The following is a 25,134-nucleotide window of genomic DNA, read 5'->3' on the forward strand; positions in this document are numbered from 1 at the left end:
AGGCCTACACAATAACGCATCATGTGTAATGCATCGATGACCATTCAAGAGAGTAGCTAACTTCAGCTCCCATTGTCTATTATTGACTAATGATGGTTCTATAATGAATGATCATTCTCAGTGGTGTGACAAAACAATCCAATATTTTCACCGTTAAAATAAATCAATCAAGATCAAGAAACTGAAAAAGAGTTTGACCCACTATAGTGCTTAATGCAAATGAATGGAGCCATATTTGAGAATAGGGTTATTTATTCCGACACAGCAGCAACAAACTTGTCCCATGTGCCTTATGTAGTCACTGATGTCCAAATATCATTTATTAAAGGAACACAGCAACAACACAATATTTCACTACATGACTTCAAGAGGGCTGCTTATTCGCATAAACGTGTCAAAATGTTAGTTTGGCTTTGATTTAAAATTAATAACATTAATAACAAAAACCTAATAACATTAAATAATAAAAATCTACATCATTAAAAATATACAACATAAACAACCCAGAATATGGGGGACAAATATTATAAAACAAAAATAAAAGTGCAAGATTATCAAACAAATTCACTTGTTAATTGAAGTTAACAAGCCAATGTGCCAATGCCCAAAACATTTAATCTAATGTTTCTTTCAGCACATAGACTGAAGTGTAGATTCCCTTAAATCTACATTTAAAAACTCAATACTTTGATCATGCCATCAATCCAGAGGCAGTGCACTCACAAGGGCTGCAAAAACTGTGAAATTCAAACATCAACCACTTTAAATGACGGACTTACTTGACAGCATTTACAAAGGCAGTTTACATTGACTTGGTTTTGATATTTGCACGAGCAGCTGAATTTTGATACAGTATTTGCAGCAGGCCATAAAAATATCCATATTTCAGCCAAGCATTGGACTGCATGTACATCTCACTCCAACATTTTCCACTCTTACAGGTTTCACTCAGCAGTTTGCAATGATACATTAATGACTTAAATAAAAAAAAAACTGCATCTATTTCTAGAGGCTAGATTCAAACAGGCAAGTACAGACGCACTGTGATTGTGCTAAGCGGACACACAGAGATGCTATAAAATCTCAGGAAGGCCACAGGATAGATCACATGACACCACTGAGTCTGTGTTTTTCCAATTCTGTGTGATGTGGTTCAGTGTTTGATAAAGGTTACTGAATGGAAGTGCATATGTAGCCAAGCACACTACAGCAAAGCATCACATCCCAATATGGCTCACGATCATGAGACGCACAGACACATGGCACTGGCAGTCAATCAGTTACTATGTACATAAAAAGGGTTTGCATTTATCTCAGCCACACACTGTGAATCAGAACTGTCATAAATACACAATCATACCAATAAAACAGAAGCACAGCGTCATACATTAATAAATGCACGTGTTGTTTCCCTCAGAGCTGGCTCTACGTGGCCTGTGTCCAGAGTGTGACAGTGCGGTCAGCGGAGGAGGACAAGAAGGAGAGGTGGTGTGTGTGCCACCTGCACTGGATCACCTTATCCGCATGCTCACCCGCTACAGTCAGCGGCAGCGGCTTCGTCAGGTCACCTGTGCACACATACAGTAAAATGATCAAAAAAATCATTTCATTTTTTTTAAATGTTTCAAAAATGTTACAATACATATTTACACTGCATCATAGGTTATACACTGCATTATAAGTGTGGCGGACACTTCAACAAACTATAAAACAGGTTCCCGCCCTTTTTGACCAATGAACTTCTTCAGTTATTTGACAATATCGGATATCCTACAGATAAAAAAAAATAAAATATATATATATATATATATATATATATATATATATTTAGATTAAACACATAAAGAGCCATTTCAAACTTATTACTGTAAATATTGTACAGAAAAGCACAACTGGGAACAATATATATTCACTATAATAATTCCTTTTTTGTTTGACTGTGGAAACCCTGATAATTTTTTTGTGTGTGTGTATGTGTTAGCCTTTTGGCACACACCGAATAAGGAGAAAAGTGAAAATTTATGCCAAAAAAATGCAATATTAATACTTTTAATTGTTTTTTCCATTTAAATTATTTTCCATTATGCACTCTTAACACTCTCTAATATATATGTGGTAAAATATATTAAAATGTAATAAATAAATATAAAGGTTTAGAGGAGGGTTATAGTTAACTAAATCTAAAACCATAAAAAAAAAACATTTTACTTGAAATAAAATAAACTTTTAACTGAAATAAAATAAAATATAATAAAAACTTAAATCAAATAAATTTGAAATTAAAATAAACAAAAACTATACAGATATAAAAAAACACTACAAAAAGTACTAAAACTGTAAAGTACTAAACTTGAAAATGTCCCAAAACTTGTAAAATGAAAACATAAATGTATATATAAAATTAAAACTGATTCAAAATATTAATAACAGTATCTCAATGATACTAAAATAACACTAGTTTGATCAACTTAAGTTGCCGGGATGATTCCGGTTCACGTGGCTACGCCTAAACAATAAAATTCTGTAGTATAAATTTCAAGGCCAGACAAGTAGTTTGTTGAGGGTTGTTTTTTTAGGGAAGGACTACATGCCTGCACAAATGTATTCAAATGCGCATACCTATAGATTTAACTCCTAATAAGCATGTAAACGCCATCAGCATTCTCACAGGTTTGCGTTTTTAAAGTTTGCGTAGAGTGAGTTTTCTGTTAAAACGGTGTCGTGTTAGCGGCCCCTAAGTTAAAGGGATACTTCACCTTTTTGTCATATGAAACTATGTTATTCCCTTAACTAAAACGAGTTGATACATACCTCTCTCGTCTCAGTGCGAGCACTCAATTGCTCTGGCGCACAAGACACTTTGATAGCACTTAACTAGCCGAGTTCATTTAATATCGGCCAAGCACAGAAGCGACCAAACACCTCCACATTTTCCCTATTTAAATACAGTTACTCGAGCAGTGTAACTCGACCTAGGATGGTGACACAAAATAAAACGTTGCACTTTTCTAAGCGTGTAAAGTGGATAACTATAATGTATGTCGGAATACCACAGAAAGTGCTTGGGAGCACTTCGACTTGGCGCAGTAAAACTCTCCCCCCTCTCACTCTCCGGAGTGATGATATTACTGCGCCGAGTCCATAGATAAATATGCGCCACAGTGTATCCCAGTGTAAGGAGTATCCCTTTAATAACTAATGATCGTTGCGACGGAAGTGAATCAATTAAAACTAACTTTAGCAGGAAAATAACTTTATTCTAGAGCTGTTGTAGCCCAAACAATCTCTGTTGCTTTGACTTCCTATTATAACTGTAAAGCAGCTTTGGAACAATCTACATTGTTAGAAGCGCTATATAAATGAAGATGACTTGACATATATTCAGTTCAATAACAGAAAGGGGCATCTTTAATCTCACCTTGTAGGTCAGTGACGATGACCTTGGTGTCGTAGGATCCCGTGAGCAGGTAATGAGCCCCGGGGGAGAAGCGCACCGATCGGACATCGCTGGAGTGCGGTTGATACGTCTGAACCATGCGCCCGCCTCTGATGTCATACAGCATACAGGAACTGTCCTCCTGCCCTGTCGCCAGCAGGCGCCCGCTCGGGTCCACCGCCACTGATGCCACAGGACTGCCTGAGACACACACAAAGGATACACACCACATCAACAATCACAAACTCAACACTACAATTCAACAACACTGACCAAAACTGACTACCTAGACTGTGAATGTGGAGACAACATTTATATTCATTTTATTTAGTCAAAAGCTTCTCACAATATTTCTGAATGGGGCATAAAGAGGCAATATAATGTCATACACTGTTGTAATTATTTTCACTGTAGTATGCTTTAATTGTCCAACACAATATTTTGAAACAGGGTTTTTATACAGGGTTTATAATAGTTAACTTAAACTAAAGCCACAAAAAACCTTTATTACTCAAAATAAAATAAACTTTAACTGTAATAACGATTCTTTCCAGTTAGTTGCTGGGGCAACTTTGTCATTTTCATTAAATTTAACCTCGTACTAAAATAACCAAAACAGAAACAAAAAGAAATAAAAAAATATTTCTGAAAATAATAAAAAATATTTTATTTTGGAATAATAAAAATCCAAAATTGCAAAGGGCATTAGTATGTGATTGTGATATGGCAGCCATACGATGCCAGTGAATCAGGTCAGATATACAGTCAGAAAAACCGGGTCATACCAGCTCAGGTTTTTTTTATTTTTATTTTATATATATATATATATATATATATATATATATATATATGTGTGTGTGTGTGTGATATACCAATTCTAAATAGCTTGACCAAAATGGTCTACCAATAAGATTTCAGCCCCACTAGCATCTAATGAACCATCTAGACCAGTTTGAAGTAGCTAATGAGCATAAATGACCAGCATAGACCAGCTAGAAACCATGAACCAAAAACCATCAGAAACTGTTACTGGGTCATTTCACGTCAAATCAATCCCACCTGAGCCTTGGAAGGACGTCCCCACCACTCTCACACAGCTGGGAACACGTAGGTCCCAAAAACGCACGGTCTTATCCTGAGAGCCAGACGCGATCATCCAGCCCCCCCATGTGTACAGAGACAGAATATGACCTGAGGAGAGAAAACACACACATCACATAAGAACGAAAATATTTATGAGGATCTGTGTATTAGGGGTTGAACGACTTCAGATTTTTTGAAGTCGACTGTTATGACATCAAAGTCAAGTCGACGTCGACTAGTCGCTGACGTCATTCATACAAACACAAGAGATGTGACAGATTTGCAACATGCCACAATTTGCAATTAATTAACAGAAAATTATACAGACGCTAACAGCTCATAATGGGGCCGTTTACACCTGGACACTTCATGCGTTTTTACTGACCTGATTTATCAAAACGATTCCATTTACACATAAATATGTTTTCGCATCCGATCTTCAAACGAGCTGTATGCAGATTTAGCGGAGTTCACAGCACCGAAAGCAACAGTAATGAGCTGCATTTTATTGATCATCAGCTAATTTCACAATGAAAGACCGCAATAAGAGAGACAGCACTGGTAAGATCATTTTGTTTCTTTACTTTTAACGAAGATGATTGTGTGTTAAGCGTCTGTGACTTACTTTCACTTTGATTTACGATAGTTTGCGCGTTGGCTTTATGAATAGATGCTCAGCTGCGGTGCGTTTTATAGCTTCGTCATATAATGAATATAATAGCACAGGCTGCTCTCACACGTTTTATTTTAGCATTTTTGGGAGAATTCCAATTTACATATGCGGTTTCAACAACCAGATACGAGTCCAGTTTCGTCTGTAAAGCGGCCCAGACCTCCTCATGAAGTGGTTTGAGCGATCGGATTTAAATCCGTCTCCAATGCGTTTCGGAGGGCTTTTAGCTTACACCTGGTCTTTTCGCGATCGGATAGCAATCAGATCACAGAAACACAGATGTAGCTAAACAGCCCGCTGTTTACATCATCACTTAAGATGAAAAGAAAAAAAAAAGCTATAAATTCACATCTGCACGTTAGTGATGGATCTAAGTAATACCAAATAATATTCCAATTGATTGCGGGTGAATTAGATGCATTAATATGTTTAAATAAATATATGGAAAAAAAATAGGCTAATGTTTGAATGATTTTAAAAGAGACTGCTCTCATTTCCCGGTAAAACAGAGAGCGTGCGTCATGCTTTTACTTTCGTTTTCAACAATATAGTGGTGCTACATTAGTAAAGTATTCCCATACGCTTTATGTGCCAATGCTGCTTTCTTGCTGCAATGACCCTCTGGGCTCTTCATCTGTTGTCGTCTTTAACGCGGCCATATACTATTAAAATTAGCGCAATCATATAGTGTCACATGATCAACGCGACTAGTCAAGCTTAAAGCGTCACGGCATTGCATTAAGGTCGACTAGTCGACTAATCGGCTAGTCGGTTCAACCCCTAATGTGTATATATGATATGTATGATATGATATGAGGTGTACCTGTGTGTCCACTCAGTGCATGCAGTCCCTGTCCTCTCTGGCAGTCGGTGGTGTAGATGTTACAGTCTCCAGCTCCTGCACTGATTAAAATGGCCCCTCCGCTCTCAGGACCCTCCATAAACGCCAGATCTCTGATAGTCCCATCATGCATACTGAACTCCAGATCAGGACCTGAATTTTAATATATAAAGTACAAGTCATTCAACCAAACTACATTAAATTCCTCTGAAGATTCATGAATGTTGGTTTGCAATCTTTCTCCCCTCACCTGTAGCATTGCAGGTTTCAGGGTTAAAGGGCAGCACTTTGACGTATTTGTCGTTGGAGCCGGTGGCCAGTAACTGTCCGCAGGGGCTCCAGGCCACACAATATATAGAGCCTTTGTGATGCTTGTTCCTCTTGAAGCGGATTGGAGGAGGTTTACTCGTGCACGAGCCACTGAACACGAAAAACAACAATACAAATATATAAAGAGATTTTATTAATATGTTTATTAAAAGGTTCTGATTCCCTACAAACGAACTGTCACACTTGGTTGATTCAGCCAGAACAAGTTACAATTGTATTAACATTTATTTTCATTTGGAATAGCATGCAGTGATGAATCGTACACAATAAGACTTGGAAAGGGTGATCGATATTGATAAATAATGGCTCTATTTTCTGATGATATTATTAAGTTAGAATAATAAGACACTTTAGGCTGTTACTAATCAAATGAAATCAGTATCAACAAAATCCATGTTTGCACTGCATACAGAAGTGGCACAGACGCTAAGCAGCATTAAATGTATTTACACTGCAGTTATGATTGCGTTAATAATGTGTTAATGTTTAAATAAAATATATTTCGGTATTGTAGTAAGTATTCAACTATAATACTTTACAAGCACTACTTTACAAATAAAAACTAAAACAGCCAGTAGGTGGCGGCAAGTAACTGTGAGTCACTGAGTCATTCATTCAAACAGCTTATTCATTCAGGAACAAAGCAAGTGACTCTCTTTATGAATGGATCATTGAATCGTTCAAAATGCTTTGGCAAAAACAGCACTCTTGCTGGTTTCTCAGACACTTTCATTTTCTAGTTTTTAAAATTAAAGTTGGGCAGCTGAAATGAGGATTTCAGGCCCTTGCTTGTATCCCATCATTTATAACGGATCTGATTCAGATCTTTTAAGCAGATTTTAATGCAGTGTGTGGGCGGCTGACCTCGTGTCCAGAGTGTCGGGGTAGGCACACACGCGCAGAGTTTTAGAGTTGGAGCCGACCGCGTATAATGTTCCTGTGGGGTGGAAGGCCACGGCGCGGACCGCCTGCGTATCCTCCAGGGTGTTGACCATCACAAACTTGGCTTTAGACGTCTCTTTCTGCAATATACGCATATAAACACACATTTGGCATGTGAGAAGGGTTATTTGAAGATTATGTTCATTTAATCTCAAATAATCCCTGAACAATCCCTAATCTTTCTTTGATCTGAGAAGTTTTAGAGCTGTAATTAAACCAACACTAAAGCTTTCAGAGGGAGAATGTTTTATTCAGTGAATGTTAACTCTGTAAAAAAGCCCAACATTTGAAACAAAAGTCTAAAAATTTGGCATACTTGTTTTTGGTTGAGTATCTAATTAGATAAATCAGACTTTTGAACTCATACTCAACAAGGGAAACAAATTTAATTCAGAGGCAAAATATGCAATTTGGTGCAGCTTTTATTTATAAGGCCAAAATATTTGTATGACATTCTGATAGCTCGTCAATAATGAGCTCTTTATAACTTTATTAACTTTACATAAAATTCCTATAAATATCAGTTGCCACTCCCCAACTCTCAATAATAAGTTCTAGTATCTAGTTTTATGATCAATTAGTTTTAGTTTTAATTGTTTGGGGGCAAAACTTATAATATAATACAATGATGATTGAAAGATGTATAAATAAATGTTCCTTAAAACCCATGCCATATTTGATGATGCTCACATTTTAACCAGATTTTTCTAAAAAGTTCCATCTTTTTTAAATTTTATTAACATTATAAAAGTAATATTTAAGTTTACTTTGTAAAAATCATTTTTCACACTTCACAGCAAACGTGGACCACGACCTGAAAGGGGACATTTTTAGAATGACAATAAAAGGCCTTTTACTTGCTAAAAAGTATGAACTACCAATCAGATGAGAGTATTATATACAGGGCCTGAAATTAACACCCGACCACCTGCCAAATGCGGGTGAATTTTGCTATTGGCGGGTAACACTGTCAATCTACCTGCCACATTGGCAGGTAGCCAATGAGAATTGAGTGATTCATTAGGATTTTTACATTTCAACGAAGTCCGCTATTGCGGTGGACTTTAGCTAAAATGTGGCGGCACATTACTGGGGTAAAGAGGCCAGCTGAAACAAAACAAACAGCCAACAAAAAGATGAGGATGAGAAAAAGAAAAGTAAAGAAGACATTTTAATACAAAGTGAACAATCGGCGGCAATGGCAAGGTTCGTGAGCGGCTGATTTATGACAGCGACTGTTGTTTCGTAACGTTCATGCGATCAGAAAGAAGATGAGGCTCTTTTTCCGACTACGTGTGCGAGTATTAAACTGTTGATGAGATGGGATGAGATAATGTAACGCGTCGCTGTAAGTTAGTAGGTTAAAGTACAATGACAGTTGCACAGATGTGTGTGCGTGTGCAACTGTGCATGTTGGGAGTTGGGAACCGGTGAGAAAATGTCCAGTACCCGGTAATTTTATCAGTAATAACAGTATTAATTTAGTTCATATTTAACCGTTCCTGAACGCTGTAACTAAAAGCTGTTAAGAGTACGACCTGTACGTGACTAAATCTGCCATCAACACAGCCGCGTGTGATTTGTTTACGAGCTGCGGTAGGTCTATCTGTTGAGTATATACTATATTATAGCCTATACTATATATGTTGTGTGTGTGTGTGTGTGTGTGTGTGTGTCTGTCAAAATCAATGAATAAAAAGATTTTTTTTAAATGTATGTTATTAGAGTTATTAGTACTTGACAGCACTTAAATTTGTGTTCTTACAAGTTAAAGAACAATATTGTGAAATTCCCGTTTTTTTGTTGTTGTTTTTTTTACGTTTATGAGGCAAAAAAAAAATGGCTGGTAAAAAGTCTCTGTGGCAGGTGAATTTTTAAATCCACCTGCCACAGTGGCCGGTGGCCGAAAAAATTAACTTCAGGCCCTGATTATATATATATGAAGCATTATATATTTGTGTATCAGTAGGCTTTATAGGGTTAAATAGGTTGAGGTGTACCTCTGGGCCTTTAGAGCGGGTCAAACTGCTGTCATTCAGTCCAGTTTTGTCTTCGGTGTGGACACTGCAGGTGAAAAGAAAACCTTTTTTAGAACCCTAAACATTAATAATCGCTAAAAACATAACCAAGCAAATTTCACAAATTTGATATGACAAAAAGCTTATATTTTCCTCAAAAACAATCTTACGTTTCAGGATTCACTAGAGTAGAAATTTTGAAACTCTTTGATTGACTGATAAATGAATTGAGTGTGACTTGAAAGAGTTAGAGAACTGGTCTCTTCTCACCTCTGGGACAGTACAGGAGACTGGCTGGGCGGAGGGAGGGCTGCTTGCCCTGCTGACCTCTGAGGAGTGCTGGTGACCACATGACTGGCTCCTCCAACCCCTTCCTGTGTCTGTGGCTTGGCTGAGGCATCTATCGCCTCGCTGTTGTTGGTACTGCCTCCATTACACTGCTGAGAGAGAGCCTGCACCTCTTCTCCCAAATCATCCATTCCCACATTCAGCTCCTCCAGTCTTTGAATAGACCTGCATGCATACATACAAAAACATGAAGCTTTAGAGCCAACTTGGTGCCCACAGACTGCCCGCTGACTGTTCACTGCAAAAAGAGCTTTCTCAAAATCATTAGATCCTATTTAAATCAAAAATACAATTTGGCTTAATGGAGTAAGTCAGTAACTATTTTTTCATCTGAATTTTAAAATGAACTTTATACCATTACATAAACTTGAAACTTACAAGCCTTGAAACCATATTTTGCACTATTTTTACATGCTCTGGACCCTGGTTGCAAGTGGACCCAGGGTTTCATCTGAGACATTCACAATTACACTATAGAGATATATAAACTGTATGTGAATATGGCCACTGGTCATTTTACATGTCGCTCATACAGTTGCTTCCAGTCAAAGTGACCAGAATGAACTAATACTAATAGTTAAATGCCTGGCTAAATGGGACTAACTTCGAGCTAGCTCAAAAGATTTATTTTTAAGTTCTTATGATTACTGATGATCACAGTTGCTTTTTTAATAACATACACATCAAAGTGCATATAGCTTATGAAATGTATAAGTGTTTTCTTTGGGGATTTCTCCACCCACTGAAGGATCCATAGCTGCTCGCTGCACCATCTGTAGAAGCCGGAGGTTCATCTAATTAGCCTTTCATTTGATATTCCTCTTAATCTCTGCCAAACACAAGCCACGATTAACACAACTGGTCATTTCCTTGTGCCCAAGGGGGGTTTCCCCCTCAAAATCCCCTGAAGCAGATGGCACGAGGCCAGTGTGAACACAGAATAGGTTTTTATTCGTTTTTAGATTATTTTTCTTAATAAGCTATACTTGTCCTGATATATTTTCAAATTAACATCCTACATTTCTTTAATAACTCAAGACAAGTATGGCTTCTGTTGAAAGAACAATGAATGTTTCTTCTGCCCTGCCCTCCCCTCGGGTACACTGCATTATTTATGGTTGTGGACTTTAATGATGACATCACCAGTGGAACGGTACGGCAGAGTTCCAAAACCGCCCTTTGTTATGTTTCTGTGTTACAATTGTGCCGTAACCACAGCAACACAACTAGAGAAGTATCAAAGCCAAAAACACACACACACACACACACACGCACACACACGTCCCCATTACAAAGGCCATCAAATGGGGGGCGGGGACCTTATGACAAGAGAGCCCCACAATACACCAAAAACTTTCTGGTTCAAAAACATTCTGATTTTCAAATATAACTTTAAGGCGTATTTCACCCAAAAATTTGAATTCTTTCATTTATTTACTCACAATCATGTTGAAAAAAACTTTTAGTTTCTTTAAAATATCTTTATTTGTGCTCCAAAGATGAAGTAAACTCTTGAGGATGAATATTAGATGCCAGAATTGTTTATTTTTTGGGTGAACTAACACTTAAAAGCTGGAACTAGAAAGAATAAAAAATAAAAGAAACACTAATGTCAGCTTGAGTTCTGCTGTCATTGAAGCAAAAGAAGACAAACCAAATAAAAAAATATAATATTGTAATATTTTCATTCAAATTGTTATGCTGACAATAAAATTTGTAATGAAAAAATTGACTATTTCATGTATTATTTAAAAAAAAAAAAAAAAAAAGGTTGGGTCGTGGATGGTATTGCCTACTTGTCAGACCAGAAGAGCATGGGCCAGCCATAAAAAAATTGTCCTGGAAACCATGAATACAAGCTACTACCCTGTCTGGTACTAAAAAAAAACACTATGTAAATGTGAGTTGAAGGCACACAAATGTAAAACAGGTCATGTGTGTGTATATGTGTTTGTATTCCTGAGGGAATTCTCCTCCCACTTCCGAGTTCTGTGGCTGCTCGCTGTACCATCTGTAAAACCCTGAGGTCATTCTCATCTACATCTCATTAGTCTTTCATTTGATATTGAACCTGCCATGCCTTTTTCTCTGCATCCCAGCCTCTTGCTTCTAGCAGAATCAGATTTCACCTTGCGTCTTTGTGTTTGTAAACTTCAGCTGATCAGTGCAGCTCTAGAAACAAAAGCTGACCTTTGGATGTGACGTTAGCGGTGACGTGGAGCTTGGCTGACCTGGTAAGGAAGGCCTCTGTGAGGTTGTGCTTGGCGGTGGGCGGAGCCTCGTGCTGCTGGACTCCGCCCTCTCGCAGCATCTGCTGGTAGAGTTCCCGCTGCTGCTGCTTCTGTTCCAGATGCTGCTGGACACGCAAACGCTGGCGGTAGTACTCCTGAAACTGCTCTGTGGAGTCCCACAACTACACAGAAACAGAGGGGACAAAGATGAGATGAGAGAATCTCATGGAGAGTCACCATGAAATAAAAACAGATAGTTTATATAAATTGTGTTTATTATAAATTGTTTTTTTGTTGACATCATTATTAAAATTTTTATTCGTGTGCCCTCGTAACCTTTTTTTTTGTTGACATCATTATTACAATTTTTATTCGTGTGCCCTCGTAACCTTTAACCAAAATAACTTCCCTTCCTTCTGGCAGACATCTCTCCTCTGATGTCGTGTTTACTGACACGAGGGCGGGACAACCTGTCACTCACATGACATCTCAGCAATAGCAAACAACAACCAACCATCCAATCGAATCCACACAGACACAATCTCACCCTAAACTTTTTCTAGTTCAAAAAGACCATTCACTCGGATATACATCACAATAGGGAAGAAAAGACGATCACAACTTTCCATTTCTGACTTTAAAGCCTAAAGTCCGAAATTTTCGTGTGCGTTTTTTGTATTCGTGATTCGGTGGCTCTGAATTGTCAAAGCGGCATTCAAACTGCTTGCTACGGATGCAAAAAAAACGAGGAAAAAAAAACCCGCAGAAAATCGAACCTGATTCGATTTTTTTATGTTGTTATGTCAATCACACTTGCACACTGCCTTTTGTCTGTCTCAAAAAAAAAAAATTTTTTTGCATCCGTAGCAAGCGGTTTGATTGGTGTTTTGAAACGGACTTAGTGTGCGAGGACCTTAATGCTGAAAAGTTACTCCCATTTCACCCTCAAAGCTTATGAGTAGACAGACGCTGAAAGGGAGTCACTTTCTGGTCTGGTGAACAGATTTAATACATCACAGCTCTACAGTGATTACAACCACAGATTAAAACCCAGACAGGAAATAAACTGTGTTTGTTTTGACAGAGCTTAGAGTCTCTGCAATGAGAGCTATCAATGCATTGGCTGTTTCTCAATTCTAAGAACGGAAAGGACAGACTTGCGTTCCCCTAAAGAACGGTGTTGCCAGGCTACCTTGAAAGAACGAACTTGGAAGGACATGAGGAGATGTGCTGTGATATTGTTTTAGATATCCTTGTGCAGAGAACACAGAAGGTTAAAGCTACACTGTGTAACTCTTTTAGTTTATTCTTAGCTAAAAACACTTAGTTCTTTCAAAAATATATGTGCTCATTAATATATATTTACTTCGTTCAAGTAATAAAGTATTCTCGTGAGTGTATAATATGCCATTGAAAATACATACGGGTAAGGGGTTCTAATGTCGGTCGCCATGTTGCCCCTCCATCTTGAAAGTACATTAGCCAAAGAGGGACATACACGTTTGAATTAACTCTCATGGACGAGGTCGAACTGGAAGCCATGTTAATCTTGGACTACATTGGCCACCGTAGGAGTTAAAACGAAATCGGAATTGAGAGGAACAGAAACTAATATTCACTGGATGGTCATATACCTTTTCACCACTAGATGTGGGTAAAAATCACACAGTGTAGCTTTAAGTAAATGGCTGTCTTTCTGAATGTTTCCTCTGTCTCCTTTATTAATTATTTTGTATACAAATGATTGTAAAAGATTTTTAGAATTAGACATGTAATTTGCAGACTACTCTGTAATTGTTAGTATTATATTGAGTGTGGAGGACACAACACATGGACCTGTGTTTGATGATTTCGTTACTTGTTGTCAGGATGCCTTTTTTTTTTTAAACTTAATGTTCTTTAAACCAAAGATTATTGACTTTAGCTCTTGGAAGCAATCGATTCAGTATAAACAAACAACTACAAATGGAATGGGTGTTGAGAGTGTTGAGCAGTATTAGTATTAGGGCACTATTTTAGATAATAAATCAACGGTCGGGTTCAGTGTTTGTGAAATTGAATGATACTAAACAACACTGTTCTATAGCACAACATTCCAATTTACTTTTAGAACCCTTCGTACAACAGACTAAATATAAGCATTCCAGACAACAGCCACTAATGGGGAACAATCTAGAAGTCTTTTCATCACAACCTCTGACAGTCAACGTTCTACAACCCTTCACACAAGAGAGATCTGCATGTAAAGGTCAACATTCCAGAACTCTTCACACAAAAACAAACTTTATGATTGAACATTGTAGAAAGTTTGCTCAAACAGTCCCATCACAAACACATGCCTATCAACTGTACAGTAGCTTGGCAACAGCCAATCCAAGCCCTGTGCAACTATGCAGTGATAAATTGCAAGCAGTAGCTGAGCTTGACTGCACATGCAAACTTCTACTGCTCACAAACAATTGCAAGGCATGTTAATAACAACAGCTGGAGAGTCACTAAAAAACTTACTTGAATTTGAATGCTAAATTTAAGTTATATTACATTTACATCAATGCATTTAGCAGATTACTCATCCAAAAAGACGAGCAAATCACTTCGGCAAGGAGCCAACAATATTCGTAAAATACAATGCCAGGTTTATTTGAAATCTAGATTAGGAAGCAAGCTAGAGAAGATGAGATTTTATGTGTGTGGGAGTTATACTCGCATAACTAATAATTGGAAAAGCAACATGCCTTATAATTCAGTTAAGTAGCACTAAATCTAATGTTCAGGTGACATCAATGGATACACCGACCGACAAAATACCTCATTCTTCTCTGCAGAACCAGGTGCTGGAGCATCTTGACCTGGGGCAGAGGCCGGGCGAGAGTTTTGAGGACCAGGTGAGCTCAACATTTTATCAGATGGAGTTTCAGTTCTGGAGCTGCAAGACCAGAGAGTCCACATTACTGTTTCAGACGCAACAGTATATAGCAATAACCATGTTCTGAAAAGATTCTGCTTTCAAGTCATCCTTCTCTACCACACTCATCAAAATTTATCTTAACTGAAAAAGCCTTGAATATGCAACACACATTGCCATTTTATTCACAGGGTGTTTTAAACAATAACAGAAATTTGGAATAATCAAGAATAATCAAGAAAGTGTTTTTCCACGCGCCTGGTGTGTGCTTTCAATTGTTTACAATGGGAGCGCCAAGTTTTTTAAACGCCATGACCGTAACGAGGAGGTGCTGAGCATTTTTTTCACGCTGAAGCGTCGAGCGCCCGGCGTTTTTACTGGTCGCCGGGAGTTAAAAATTTTTTAACTTTGGATAAAACGCAGCGCTCATCACTGTCACTTTTTACTCAACCGTCCAATCACAGTGGAGGAGGGGCGGGACTAAACCACACTGACCAACTGTCACAACATTCTTTCTGTACAACGACATAAACCAGCAGAGCTAATTGAACAACATGGATGAAAAATAAATTGTTAGTATGAAACAAATTATAGTGCGGAATCAGTTCCTCGGCGACCAGTAAAAAACAATAAAAATGCTCAGCGCCTCGTTTAAAAAACGCGGCGCTCCCATTGCAAACAATTGAAAACATACGCCAGGCGCGTGGAAAAACGCTTTGGTGGACACACGGCCTTATACTCACCAAGGCTGCATTTATTTGATCACAAATACAGAAAAAACAGTAATGTTGTGAAATATTTTTACAATTTAAAGGAGCTGTATGTAAGATTGTGGCCAAAACTGGTACTGCAATCACTTTCAAATTACTGTAGAGAGGTGTATCCCCTTCCCCTCCCCCCTGACTTGAGGTTGCCAGATAGGCTGCAGGATCCAACATTTTTTTATCACCCAGATGCTGCAACACCACTGACTTTGTGATTAGTAGATAGGTGGAGCATCAGACCAAAACACAACATGACAACATCAACATCAGTTGAGGGCTGCAACTTCACTTTTTAAATGACAATATCCTGGCCGGACTACTGTTGTCAGTGATATAAGTATTTGAAATGAACATGATTTCTTAATGCCTAGTGACATATCAGGGCCATTTTATGATTACTTGAAATAAATTTCTTACATACAGCTCCTTTAAAATAACTCTTTTCTATAATAATATATTTTAAAATATACCAGAAAGTTATATCTTTATTTATTTATTTAAGTCATTGTCATTTTAATAATTACAGGTAATTTGCTAATAGTATTCTGGAGTTTGTTTTAAGCGTGTAATGCTTCTCGAGCTCGAATGCAGATTTAAAGCTGTATCAGGTGATGTTTACCTCTCTGGTGACTCCTCAAAGATGCTGTGACATCCTGAATTCTCCATCATCACACTGCGGTTCAGGTGTTGAATATTAGCAAACGAGTGTGACATGGGAGAAGTTTTCCCTCCGTCTGTTCCCGCACCTCTCTTCTCTTGGCCAGAGAGACCGTAGGACAGGCCGTCCAGTGCTGGGTTCAGAGAGCGGGTCATGTAGGTGTCTGCAGACTGCGGGCGGCGGAGAGGGGAAGCGGGATACGGGGAGAGCTTGCTGATGAGCGGAGTGAGGAGGTCGGCGTAAGTGGCCTTGGCAGGTTTAACAAGCCGGTCCACGTGGATATTGAGCATCTTCTGCTCAAAGGCGCAAGAGAAGACGTTGGGCGACAGGTTCTGGAGCCAAGAAAGCAAGCTCAGGTCGAGATCGTCGCAGCCGTTCCCGCACAGCATGTCTATACCCAGAAGAACCTCACTCTCTGTGATCTCCTCTCCGGTGGCTTTGCTCTGGCAGAACTCCACGCAGCATTCGTACAGTACACCTTTAATCAGAAGCTGGAATAGACGGTTGGCGCTGGCGCGGAACCCCGCCTCGCTCAGCTTTCGGTCAGCGGGAATAAACTCCGCCACCATGACACAGGCCTCCTCAAAACACTGTACCCGTGCCGTACTCGGATTCCAGTCCTTGAACTCGGCATGGTTGGTGAGGCGGGGCAGCGTCAGGAGAAGGCAAAGCTTGCTGTAGTCGTCTTTAGTTGGACAAAACTCTTCCAGAGCATGCAGACACTTCACAGCCTCTTGCATGGTTAGCTCCAACTGAACAGAGAGAGAGAAGATTAAGAAAGCTGGTCAGAAACATTTGCAAACAAGCAGTTTCTTACATGGTGTTAACATAGATTTTTGGACATGATAATCTCTCAAGATTTACATGCTATTATTAAAATAAGCTTAGCAGAAACAAAATAAACTAAAATGACTTTACAGTAGGTAATCAACCTTCTTAATACATAAGAAGTAAAAGCAAACAATTATAGATAATCACGACACGCAGGCGGCGGTACGGAGCGCGTCTCATAAATATAAACTCAGCGTATAGCCTAAGTATATCCTACTCCACAGACCTGAAACGTATATCTATATTGAAATGTCAACTTGTAAACAGAACAATTCAAAACGAAACTAAACCAAAAAGATTGATTCAGTCTTCTCATTCCTCAATAGCGTACATTGAAAGCACCCAATTTATTTCACTGACTGCGGCCTATTTTAACTTTTGATTAATAAAATGTTCTGCTATAAAAGTTTAGATTATATTTAAAGCAATATTCTATTTAAAATGTAGGCTACTTTTACATAATTACGTTTTGCTTTCGCTAAATGTCCCTTTGCGCCACCTGGTGGTCATTTCGCGACCGACTTTGAAATACGGCTGGTTTAATTTTGCCGCGGCGGTAAGTGGCATTCTGGTTGATCACCTACTGTACATGCATATTCTTTTATCTTCTATATAATATAATTAAAAAAATATATATAATATAATATTGTTTGGTTCACATTACTGTTGATTATTATAAAGATTATTATTATACATAAATGACAGTTCAAAACTTTAAGGGCGGTAAGGTTTTTAAATATTTTTGAAACTCTCTTACGCTCACCTAAACTGCATTTATTTTAATGAAAAATACCGTAAAGACAGTAATATTGTAAAATATTATGACAATTTAAAATAACTGTCTTCTGTTTGAATATATTTTAAAATGTAATTTCTTCCTGTGATAGTAAAGCTGAATTTTCAGCATCATTGCTCCAGTTTTCAGTCACATGATCCTTCAGAAATAATTCTAATGTTGATTTGGTGAACAAAAAAAAAAAAAACACATTTATTCTTATTACCAAAAATAAAAACAGTTGTGCTACTTCATATTTTAGTGGAAACTGCGATACTTTTTTTTTTTCAGGATTTTTTTCAGAATAGATGTTACTCACATGCTGTGGCTCATCCTCAGCAGACATGGCGTTGTTCACACACAAAGCTTCCAGAAACTTCTGTTTCAAAACAATGTAGCGGAACCTGAGAGGGGAAAATGCACATATATGGGAAGTTAAACCAGCAGTGTCTGATTTTATTTAAATATTCATAAACATTAAACAATTAAATGAACCCCAATTCAGCATTTATGTACAAAATGATACAATTCTAAAGGGTAAAAAGATGCCTTATTCGTTTATTTTAAGTGCATTTAAGTGCAAGTGAGCTTCTATTATTTGGGTTGAAATTCTGGAAAGATTCTGAGCTGATCTCTCACCTTTTCCTGTCAAATTTATCCAGACACTCAAGAGGCTGAATAAACTGCAACACTTCATCCCACTGTCCATCCAGAATGAGCTGCCTGCAGAGGGGAGAATGAATGAGAAAGAGAGAAAAAGAGTGCGTCTAGCCTCGAAAATTGGACTCATAATAGCACAATAACAGTACCAGTTCCAAACTAAGAACATACAAGTTTAGACTAGGCTATATTTAAAGGAAACTTTGTATTTGTTACCATCTGAATTTATGTTGTTTTACACTGTCTCAAATAGTAATAATCACTAGAGACAAACTACATGCAAATTCTTGGTGGTAAAACTCTGGAGTTATCTTATCATTCAGACTGTGGCCCTGTTTAGGGGCCGCATTAAGATGCGTTTTGGTTGATCGGACCAAATCCATAAAGTTTTTGTTAATTTGCGAATATAATCATGATGAACAAAACGTGTAAGTATCATAAACTTTTGCTGGTCACAGAGCTTAATTTCTGCAATAATCCAAAAGCCAATTGAAAAATCCAAATGGGTTCTTGTCGATGAAACGAGTGTGATGCTAACCTCTGGTTTGGCCTGCAAAAATGTGGCATCATTGCAGCACTCTAGTGAAACCAATGCTTGATTTTCTAGCTTCAATGCAGAGTAAAACTGCTGTAAATTGGCAAAAGCATAAGCATTGTATTAACGCTATTTTAGGTGTCCCATATTTGCCGGGATTTGAATTCTGCCAGAGGTGTGTTTAGATCATACCTGAGGAAGAGCATGTCGTCTGAGTAGAGGCCGTTAATGATCCCACTCTCCTTCTCCAGGGCCAACATGCTAATGTGCAGCTTGCGTGAGTTTAGGAAGTCCAGCATCACCTTGATGATCTCCACTTCCTTTACATTTATGATCTCCTCAGCCGTCATGGTGGCAAGCTTTCACAGAAAAGATGAGAGAATGAACACTTTGTTTAGGATATGGTTTTATACAAAAACAGTTATAGTTCACATTTGCTCAAGCGACCAGTGGTGAGCAGACCTTAAGGGCTTGAACCCCCACTACTAAGAAACGTGAAACATTTTTTATGGCAATCGCAGTGTAACGGAAGTAGTACTGTAACTTTATTTTAACATACAGTATGGTGACACAACATTAGAGTTGTAGGGTGTGGTTCTATCCATCAGTTGTTGATTGGATGGAAACAGATCTGAAAGCACGCTTATGGTTTATTGTTAAAAAAGAGGCGGATGATTGCAATCAACGGGTTAAATGATTGGAGATGATTTGATTAAATATTCAGATCCAAAAAGCAACAACATTGAACACATGGATGAATCATTCATAATAAGATATAACATGCAAATTAACAGATTAAATGAACAAAGGAAATCAATTTGCAATCATTTAGATTGAAAAAAAAAACAAACATTTGGCATGGATACTGTTATTAATAATTAATTACTAAATTATTTCAATTATATTATATTTAGTTTTTTTATTTTTGTTACATGAACAATAAAAATACACTTCTAAAGCATTTATTTATCTTATGTCAATTTGTACATTTATTACAGCATTATTAACAACTATTTGTATTACCTAATGTTAACAAAGATTAATAAATACAGTAACAAATGTATTTCTTATTGTTAGTTAATGTTAGTCATTGCATTAAAACTGACTAATTGAAAAATATTGTAAAGTGTGATGTGATGTATAAAACACTGTATTGCTTGAAGACTGCAAGTGAAAAAAACGACAACAACCTTCTAATTAAAATACCAGACCATGTTGTGAAAAAGAAGAGTCATCATGCCAGAATTTGCAGATGTAAACACACACACACACACATGGGGGGTGACATTCCACCAAAAAACAAAAACAGCCTGTTCCTCAATACTATTCTCTTCTCAGCAGATGTTTTCACATCCAACCTAACCTGTTTTAAATCATTTGAAATAACTGTAATTAAAACACTAGTTAGACTTATGCTTAAAAATTACACATTATTGCTGAAACCTAAAATAATTACAACCATAAAAATTAGAAAACTGTATTAATATTAATTATAATAATATTAAACAATAATATTATTAATTTGAGGATGCTGTAACACACACAAAGGAAAATGTGAAGAAGAAAAATACAGTTCTACAAGAAGCACTATGGTAGTAGCTTACGAACTGCCCTTTTTTGGGGGATTTTAACTTTAAACCCTTCATTTTTAACCACTAAACCACAGCACCGGGCCCCAACCTTGCACTATGGGCAACGCAGATTTGCTTTCTCGTGCTTTCTCATCGCTGGATCGAGATGAGCTCATTGCAATGTATTTATCTCACCGCTTACATTAATTATTTCTTAGATAAGCCACATTACATCCTATCAAGCACCAGTGAGAGGGGACATCCACCCATATCTACATTATTCTGACGCTGCAAGGGGAGAGTGTGTCATCCAGGCGGAGCAGCAGCAGCCTCTCCGGCCTCGCCTATCCTCAAAACAACAGCGATAAGCGCCGTGAAAAGCGATTTAAATCTCACCTGATAAACTCTACATATACGCGAAGTGCAGAAATCCTCTGTGGGTCCACCGAGGGTGTGTCGACACGCACTGTCTGGTGTTTTTTTCCTCCGTGTTTCGGGGCGAGAGGCTCTTGTTGTCTCTGGCGCTCGCTGGTTGTCAAGCACAAGCTTCCTCTGCGCGCTCCACCAATCCTCGCTCACGCACACAAACCCCCTCAAAACCCGCCCCGCACCGGCCTGCGTGTTATTCACCAAACTGAGGCTTAATGCGGATTTGTGATTAGCAGCATTATATACGCATTATACTACAGTATGTGTGTGTAAACTTATACTAAGCCGAGAAAGTAGCGGTTTATAGGGGCTGTTTTGGGCTTTGAACGATGTCAGGGTTATGTACGATTCTCAAATAGCATGCAAAAAAGTTACACAACACAAAATGAAATACCCGCATTTGATGCAAAATTCATTTTTACTTTTTTTATGTGGTAATTTTAAACAATTAATTCAAAGGTCAACTGACGATTCCAAAACAATAGTTTGATATTTGCTTTTTTAAGTTAATTTGTGTTCCATAATTGTTTTACTTTTTATTTATTTTTTAAGTGAATATAAAGTATAGTCCGACTACCTAATGAATCATTCTTGTGAGTCAAAATCAAAATGCAGCACGGCCTGTAATCATATCTGTAATCTGACTCTTGAACGTATGACTCTTCTGAACCAGTTCTTTTTAGTGAATCAAAGCGTAACCGGTGAAGTTCAACTCTCTAATGAATCACTCTTATTAGTGAATCAAACACAATTGTGTCAAACGTTTTAAAATCAATTCGAGATTTATAAAACGGTTGTTATTGAATTTTCATACCTTAAATAAACACAAAATGATTTTCTGTAATTTTTATAAATAACTTTATCGATTCCCTTTTAATAAGTAGACAACAATATTGGATCATAACACAAAGGAAAAAGGGGTCAAATAGGTCAATATTTTGGATGTAAATCTGTATTTATGTTAAGGTTAACATTCAAATACAAACAGACAAAGCGCATAATGCACAAACACAGCGGACATGACCTGAAAAAAAGATTAGACAGCGTGTGGAAATGATCATCTCTCAGAACAGCTTTTATCACTGATCCATACTTGCACCTGTTAAACATCATCTTTTTTCATATGAAAAATATCAGTAATATTCAATGGCTTAAAAAATATGCTTAGTGTGTAAAACTATATCTGTACAGCATCAATAAATTCAAACGATGATTTACTTCACTTAGTAAAAATAACAAATATCTTTCGATTCTTTTGCACCAGAAGACAAAATGTCTTGCTGACCAAACATCCCAGCTCTTTTAAAATGCACTTCATAATTAAAAATGAGTAACAACATCATTTAGCAATAATACTCACCATTTCTTTGAAAGCTTCATTATATGATATTCAATATCTCAGTTTGTCCTCTGTATTATTTATATGGATTTTTACACTACTCAGTCAGTTAGCAGATCTGTCTCTTTAAAATGTATGTTTCTAACATACATGGCACACAGATATTCTGGGCCGTGACACAAGTAATTGCAACATGTCTAGGGACGTATAATTCTAAAGCTCTAATGTTTAGTTTTGGTCCTCAACTTCATCAGTTAAAGGTCCCATCATTACTTTTACATGACAGATACAGAGCAACACAAATGTGTTCATTTTGTAGAAAGAGTCTTGAGCAACCACTCTTACTGTAGCTAATATTACACAAGTTCTTCTGGAGTAGCGGATGTGCAACAAGGATTACGGATCCTACCCAAAATATAAAAACAGACATTAAATAAAGCAAAAAAGGGTTCCAGTAAATGAAATGCTTCCTCAACTGCATGACCTTCAGAAAAGTTAGGCTTCAAGTGTAGTATGTCCCTAATATTCTTTTACACCTGCATTTCCACAAACACAAAAGAAGCAGGTTGTGTACGACAAAATGACTTGCTCATAAACTCAGTCACTGTGCGTTAAGCATTGCATAAAAGACACGACAAGACAAGCATAAGGCCACAAAATTGAACATGTTTGAAATAAAAAAACGGGTAAAAGCGCATCCGTCAGTGCTGCAAAGACTGTGGAACAGAGAGTCTCAAGTTCGCCACAAATGAGCATCCAACAAAGCCTGCAAAAGTGTTTTCGTTACATTCAAGATGTGCATTGTAATGTCCGATGGGCAGGAACACTAAGTGAGCTGTGAACTTATTTGAGGAGTTTTTTGGGTGTGATTTGTTTCTTGTTCTGCCAGAGGTGGCTGTAGATGGTGATGGCATCCACGCTTGCTGACATGGTCTTGGCGGGGATTTTGCTGAACTGTTTCTTATCTGAGCTGTATTTGTAAAGGTTCTCGATCATCTTGGGCGTGATGGTCTTGGGCCCGATACCAGCTAGCTTGTTGATCTCCTCCGCTTCTGGATAATATGAGTACAGAGAGCGAAACTGGCAGCCAGAGTCTCGGAACAGAATTAGAAAGTTGTTGGCTTCTGTTTTCTCCATTTCCTGGGGAAAAATAAAACAAACATTTACAAATATGAAATGATTATTATTTCCTTTCAGGTTTAAAATGATATTCTGTACCTCTATACCAAGTAAAACGAGAATTAATTTAAACGGATTGATGTCATTTCTGTATATTCTACAGTTCCAGGGTAACATTTTTATAAAAATAATATAAATAAATATTATAATAAAATAAATAAATACATGTAATTAAATTTCAGGTAAAGAATAATAATTCACTACATCAATTAAACTTAAATACAAAAGATTCCAGTTTTTAGATTAGCAGTAAACTGCATGCAAATCTTTTTGTAACATTTTTCCCCTCACCTCCAGGATTTTGTTCTTCTGTCCCTCGTTGACGCGGCCCGCGAGGCAGCAGTGAGCCAGTGCGTTCTGGATGATGTATTTATTTGATTTAGCACTGGGCTCCTTGTACAACTTTGGCCCTAGAGAGAAAGAGAAATAAGAATTAGAGGAAGCGATCAACATTTGTGAGCAGTGTACTGTTGAGGGTCAAAGTTATGACATTTAAGGGTCCGTACATTTATATATGTAATTCGATTCATTTTAAAAGCCAAAGTTCAGTGTATTCAGTTTAATGTTGGAGGAAATGGTATATTACTGCATAAAATCTGTTTGTAGCTGATAAAATACAGTAAACACATTCTTTCTTATGCATCAAAATGTTTGTTTGTAATCATTCAAACATTTTAAATCAGTAAATGTTTTGCAGCAAATTAAGTTAAGTTAAGTTAAAAAATGTACAAACACTATATACTGGATATTACTGTTCAAACTATTAAAAAAAGTGTCACGATGATTTCAACAAAAATAACAATAAGCAGCAAAACTGTTTTCAACATTGATAATAAGAAATGTTTGCCAATGTGGCTTTCCCATTACAGGAATAATATACATGTAAAAAACGATTAAAATAGAAAAAAGTTATTTTAAAGTGTAATAATATTGAATATTAATAATATTTCACAATTTTCAACGCTTTCAAAAACATCTTTTCGACAGTGGTGTAGTATCTAAATGAACAAGTCATACAAAGTGCATGCATGCATAATAATGAAAAAAGAGTTGAAACAGTTTTGGAATATAGAATGTGACACAACAGGACTGCCATGCGACCTGCCCACCTGTGTATTCTGTGTTAGATGCTGCAGATGATGTTGATTCGAGTTCCCAGTTCTCCCCGTTTCCACTTACTGACGGACACGGTGACAAAAAACCCTCAGCAGACTCCGGCCTGAGAATAAACAAACATACACACTGCAACCATCTCTTTAATAAAGACTGAGGTACTAATTTAACAGGTGGGCCCTTATTGAAGGCTGGAAAATCACAGAAGCGAAGCATGGATGCAGCAGACATAGGCTACTCATTTTCATCATGCATCAAGTTTCCGCTGACAAATAAAGCTCAGAAGGAAAGCAAAAATGCTGCACGACTTGTCATAGAAGTGATAGCCAATCAGAACATATGTGAAGTTTTTATACAGTGATGCTGAGCATGCTTCTGTAGCACTGAGATGACAACCAAATGGAGAGACAAATCCATGTTGCTTGTCATTTTTTCAGTTGCGGCAGGATTGGGCAGAAACTAATATGGAGAAT

At 37.5% G+C, this 25,134-nt stretch overlaps 2 protein-coding genes across 6 annotated transcripts in view; both read right to left on the reverse strand.

Moving 5' to 3' along the window:
- Positions 1-234: 234 nt before the first annotated feature.
- Positions 235-21,166, reverse strand: wdr47a (WD repeat domain 47a). Its single transcript, XM_039694978.2, has 15 exons — positions 20,998-21,166; positions 19,223-19,389; positions 18,475-18,558; positions 18,155-18,239; positions 16,191-16,981; positions 14,711-14,828; positions 11,903-12,084; positions 9,594-9,836; positions 9,306-9,369; positions 7,228-7,385; positions 6,284-6,453; positions 6,016-6,186; positions 4,496-4,627; positions 3,419-3,637; positions 235-1,568 (listed from the first exon to the last, which is right to left on the reverse strand). The coding sequence occupies exons 2-15, from the start codon at positions 19,378-19,380 to the stop codon at positions 1,426-1,428; spliced, it is 2,718 nt and encodes a 905-aa protein (XP_039550912.1). The 5' UTR covers positions 19,381-19,389; positions 20,998-21,166; the 3' UTR covers positions 235-1,425.
- Positions 21,167-21,864: 698 nt separating this feature from the next.
- The window catches only part of camsap2b (calmodulin regulated spectrin associated protein family member 2b), a 40,180-nt gene continuing 36,910 nt past the window's right edge, over positions 21,865-25,134 (reverse strand). For all 5 annotated transcript variants that reach the window (XM_089131075.1, XM_039694702.2, XM_039694703.2 and 2 more), the window contains 3 exons: positions 24,658-24,767; positions 23,840-23,958; positions 21,865-23,509 (listed from right to left, as the gene is read on the reverse strand). In XM_089131075.1, the coding sequence (XP_088987201.1) occupies positions 23,213-23,509; positions 23,840-23,958; positions 24,658-24,767 (526 nt within the window). In that variant the 3' untranslated portion in view covers positions 21,865-23,212. The remainder of the gene's footprint in view (positions 23,510-23,839; positions 23,959-24,657; positions 24,768-25,134) is intronic.

This window comes from Pimephales promelas, chromosome 5 (assembly GCF_988280905.1).
Source record: "Pimephales promelas chromosome 5, fPimPro1.hap1.1, whole genome shotgun sequence".
Classification (NCBI taxonomy): domain Eukaryota; kingdom Metazoa; phylum Chordata; class Actinopteri; order Cypriniformes; family Leuciscidae; genus Pimephales; species Pimephales promelas.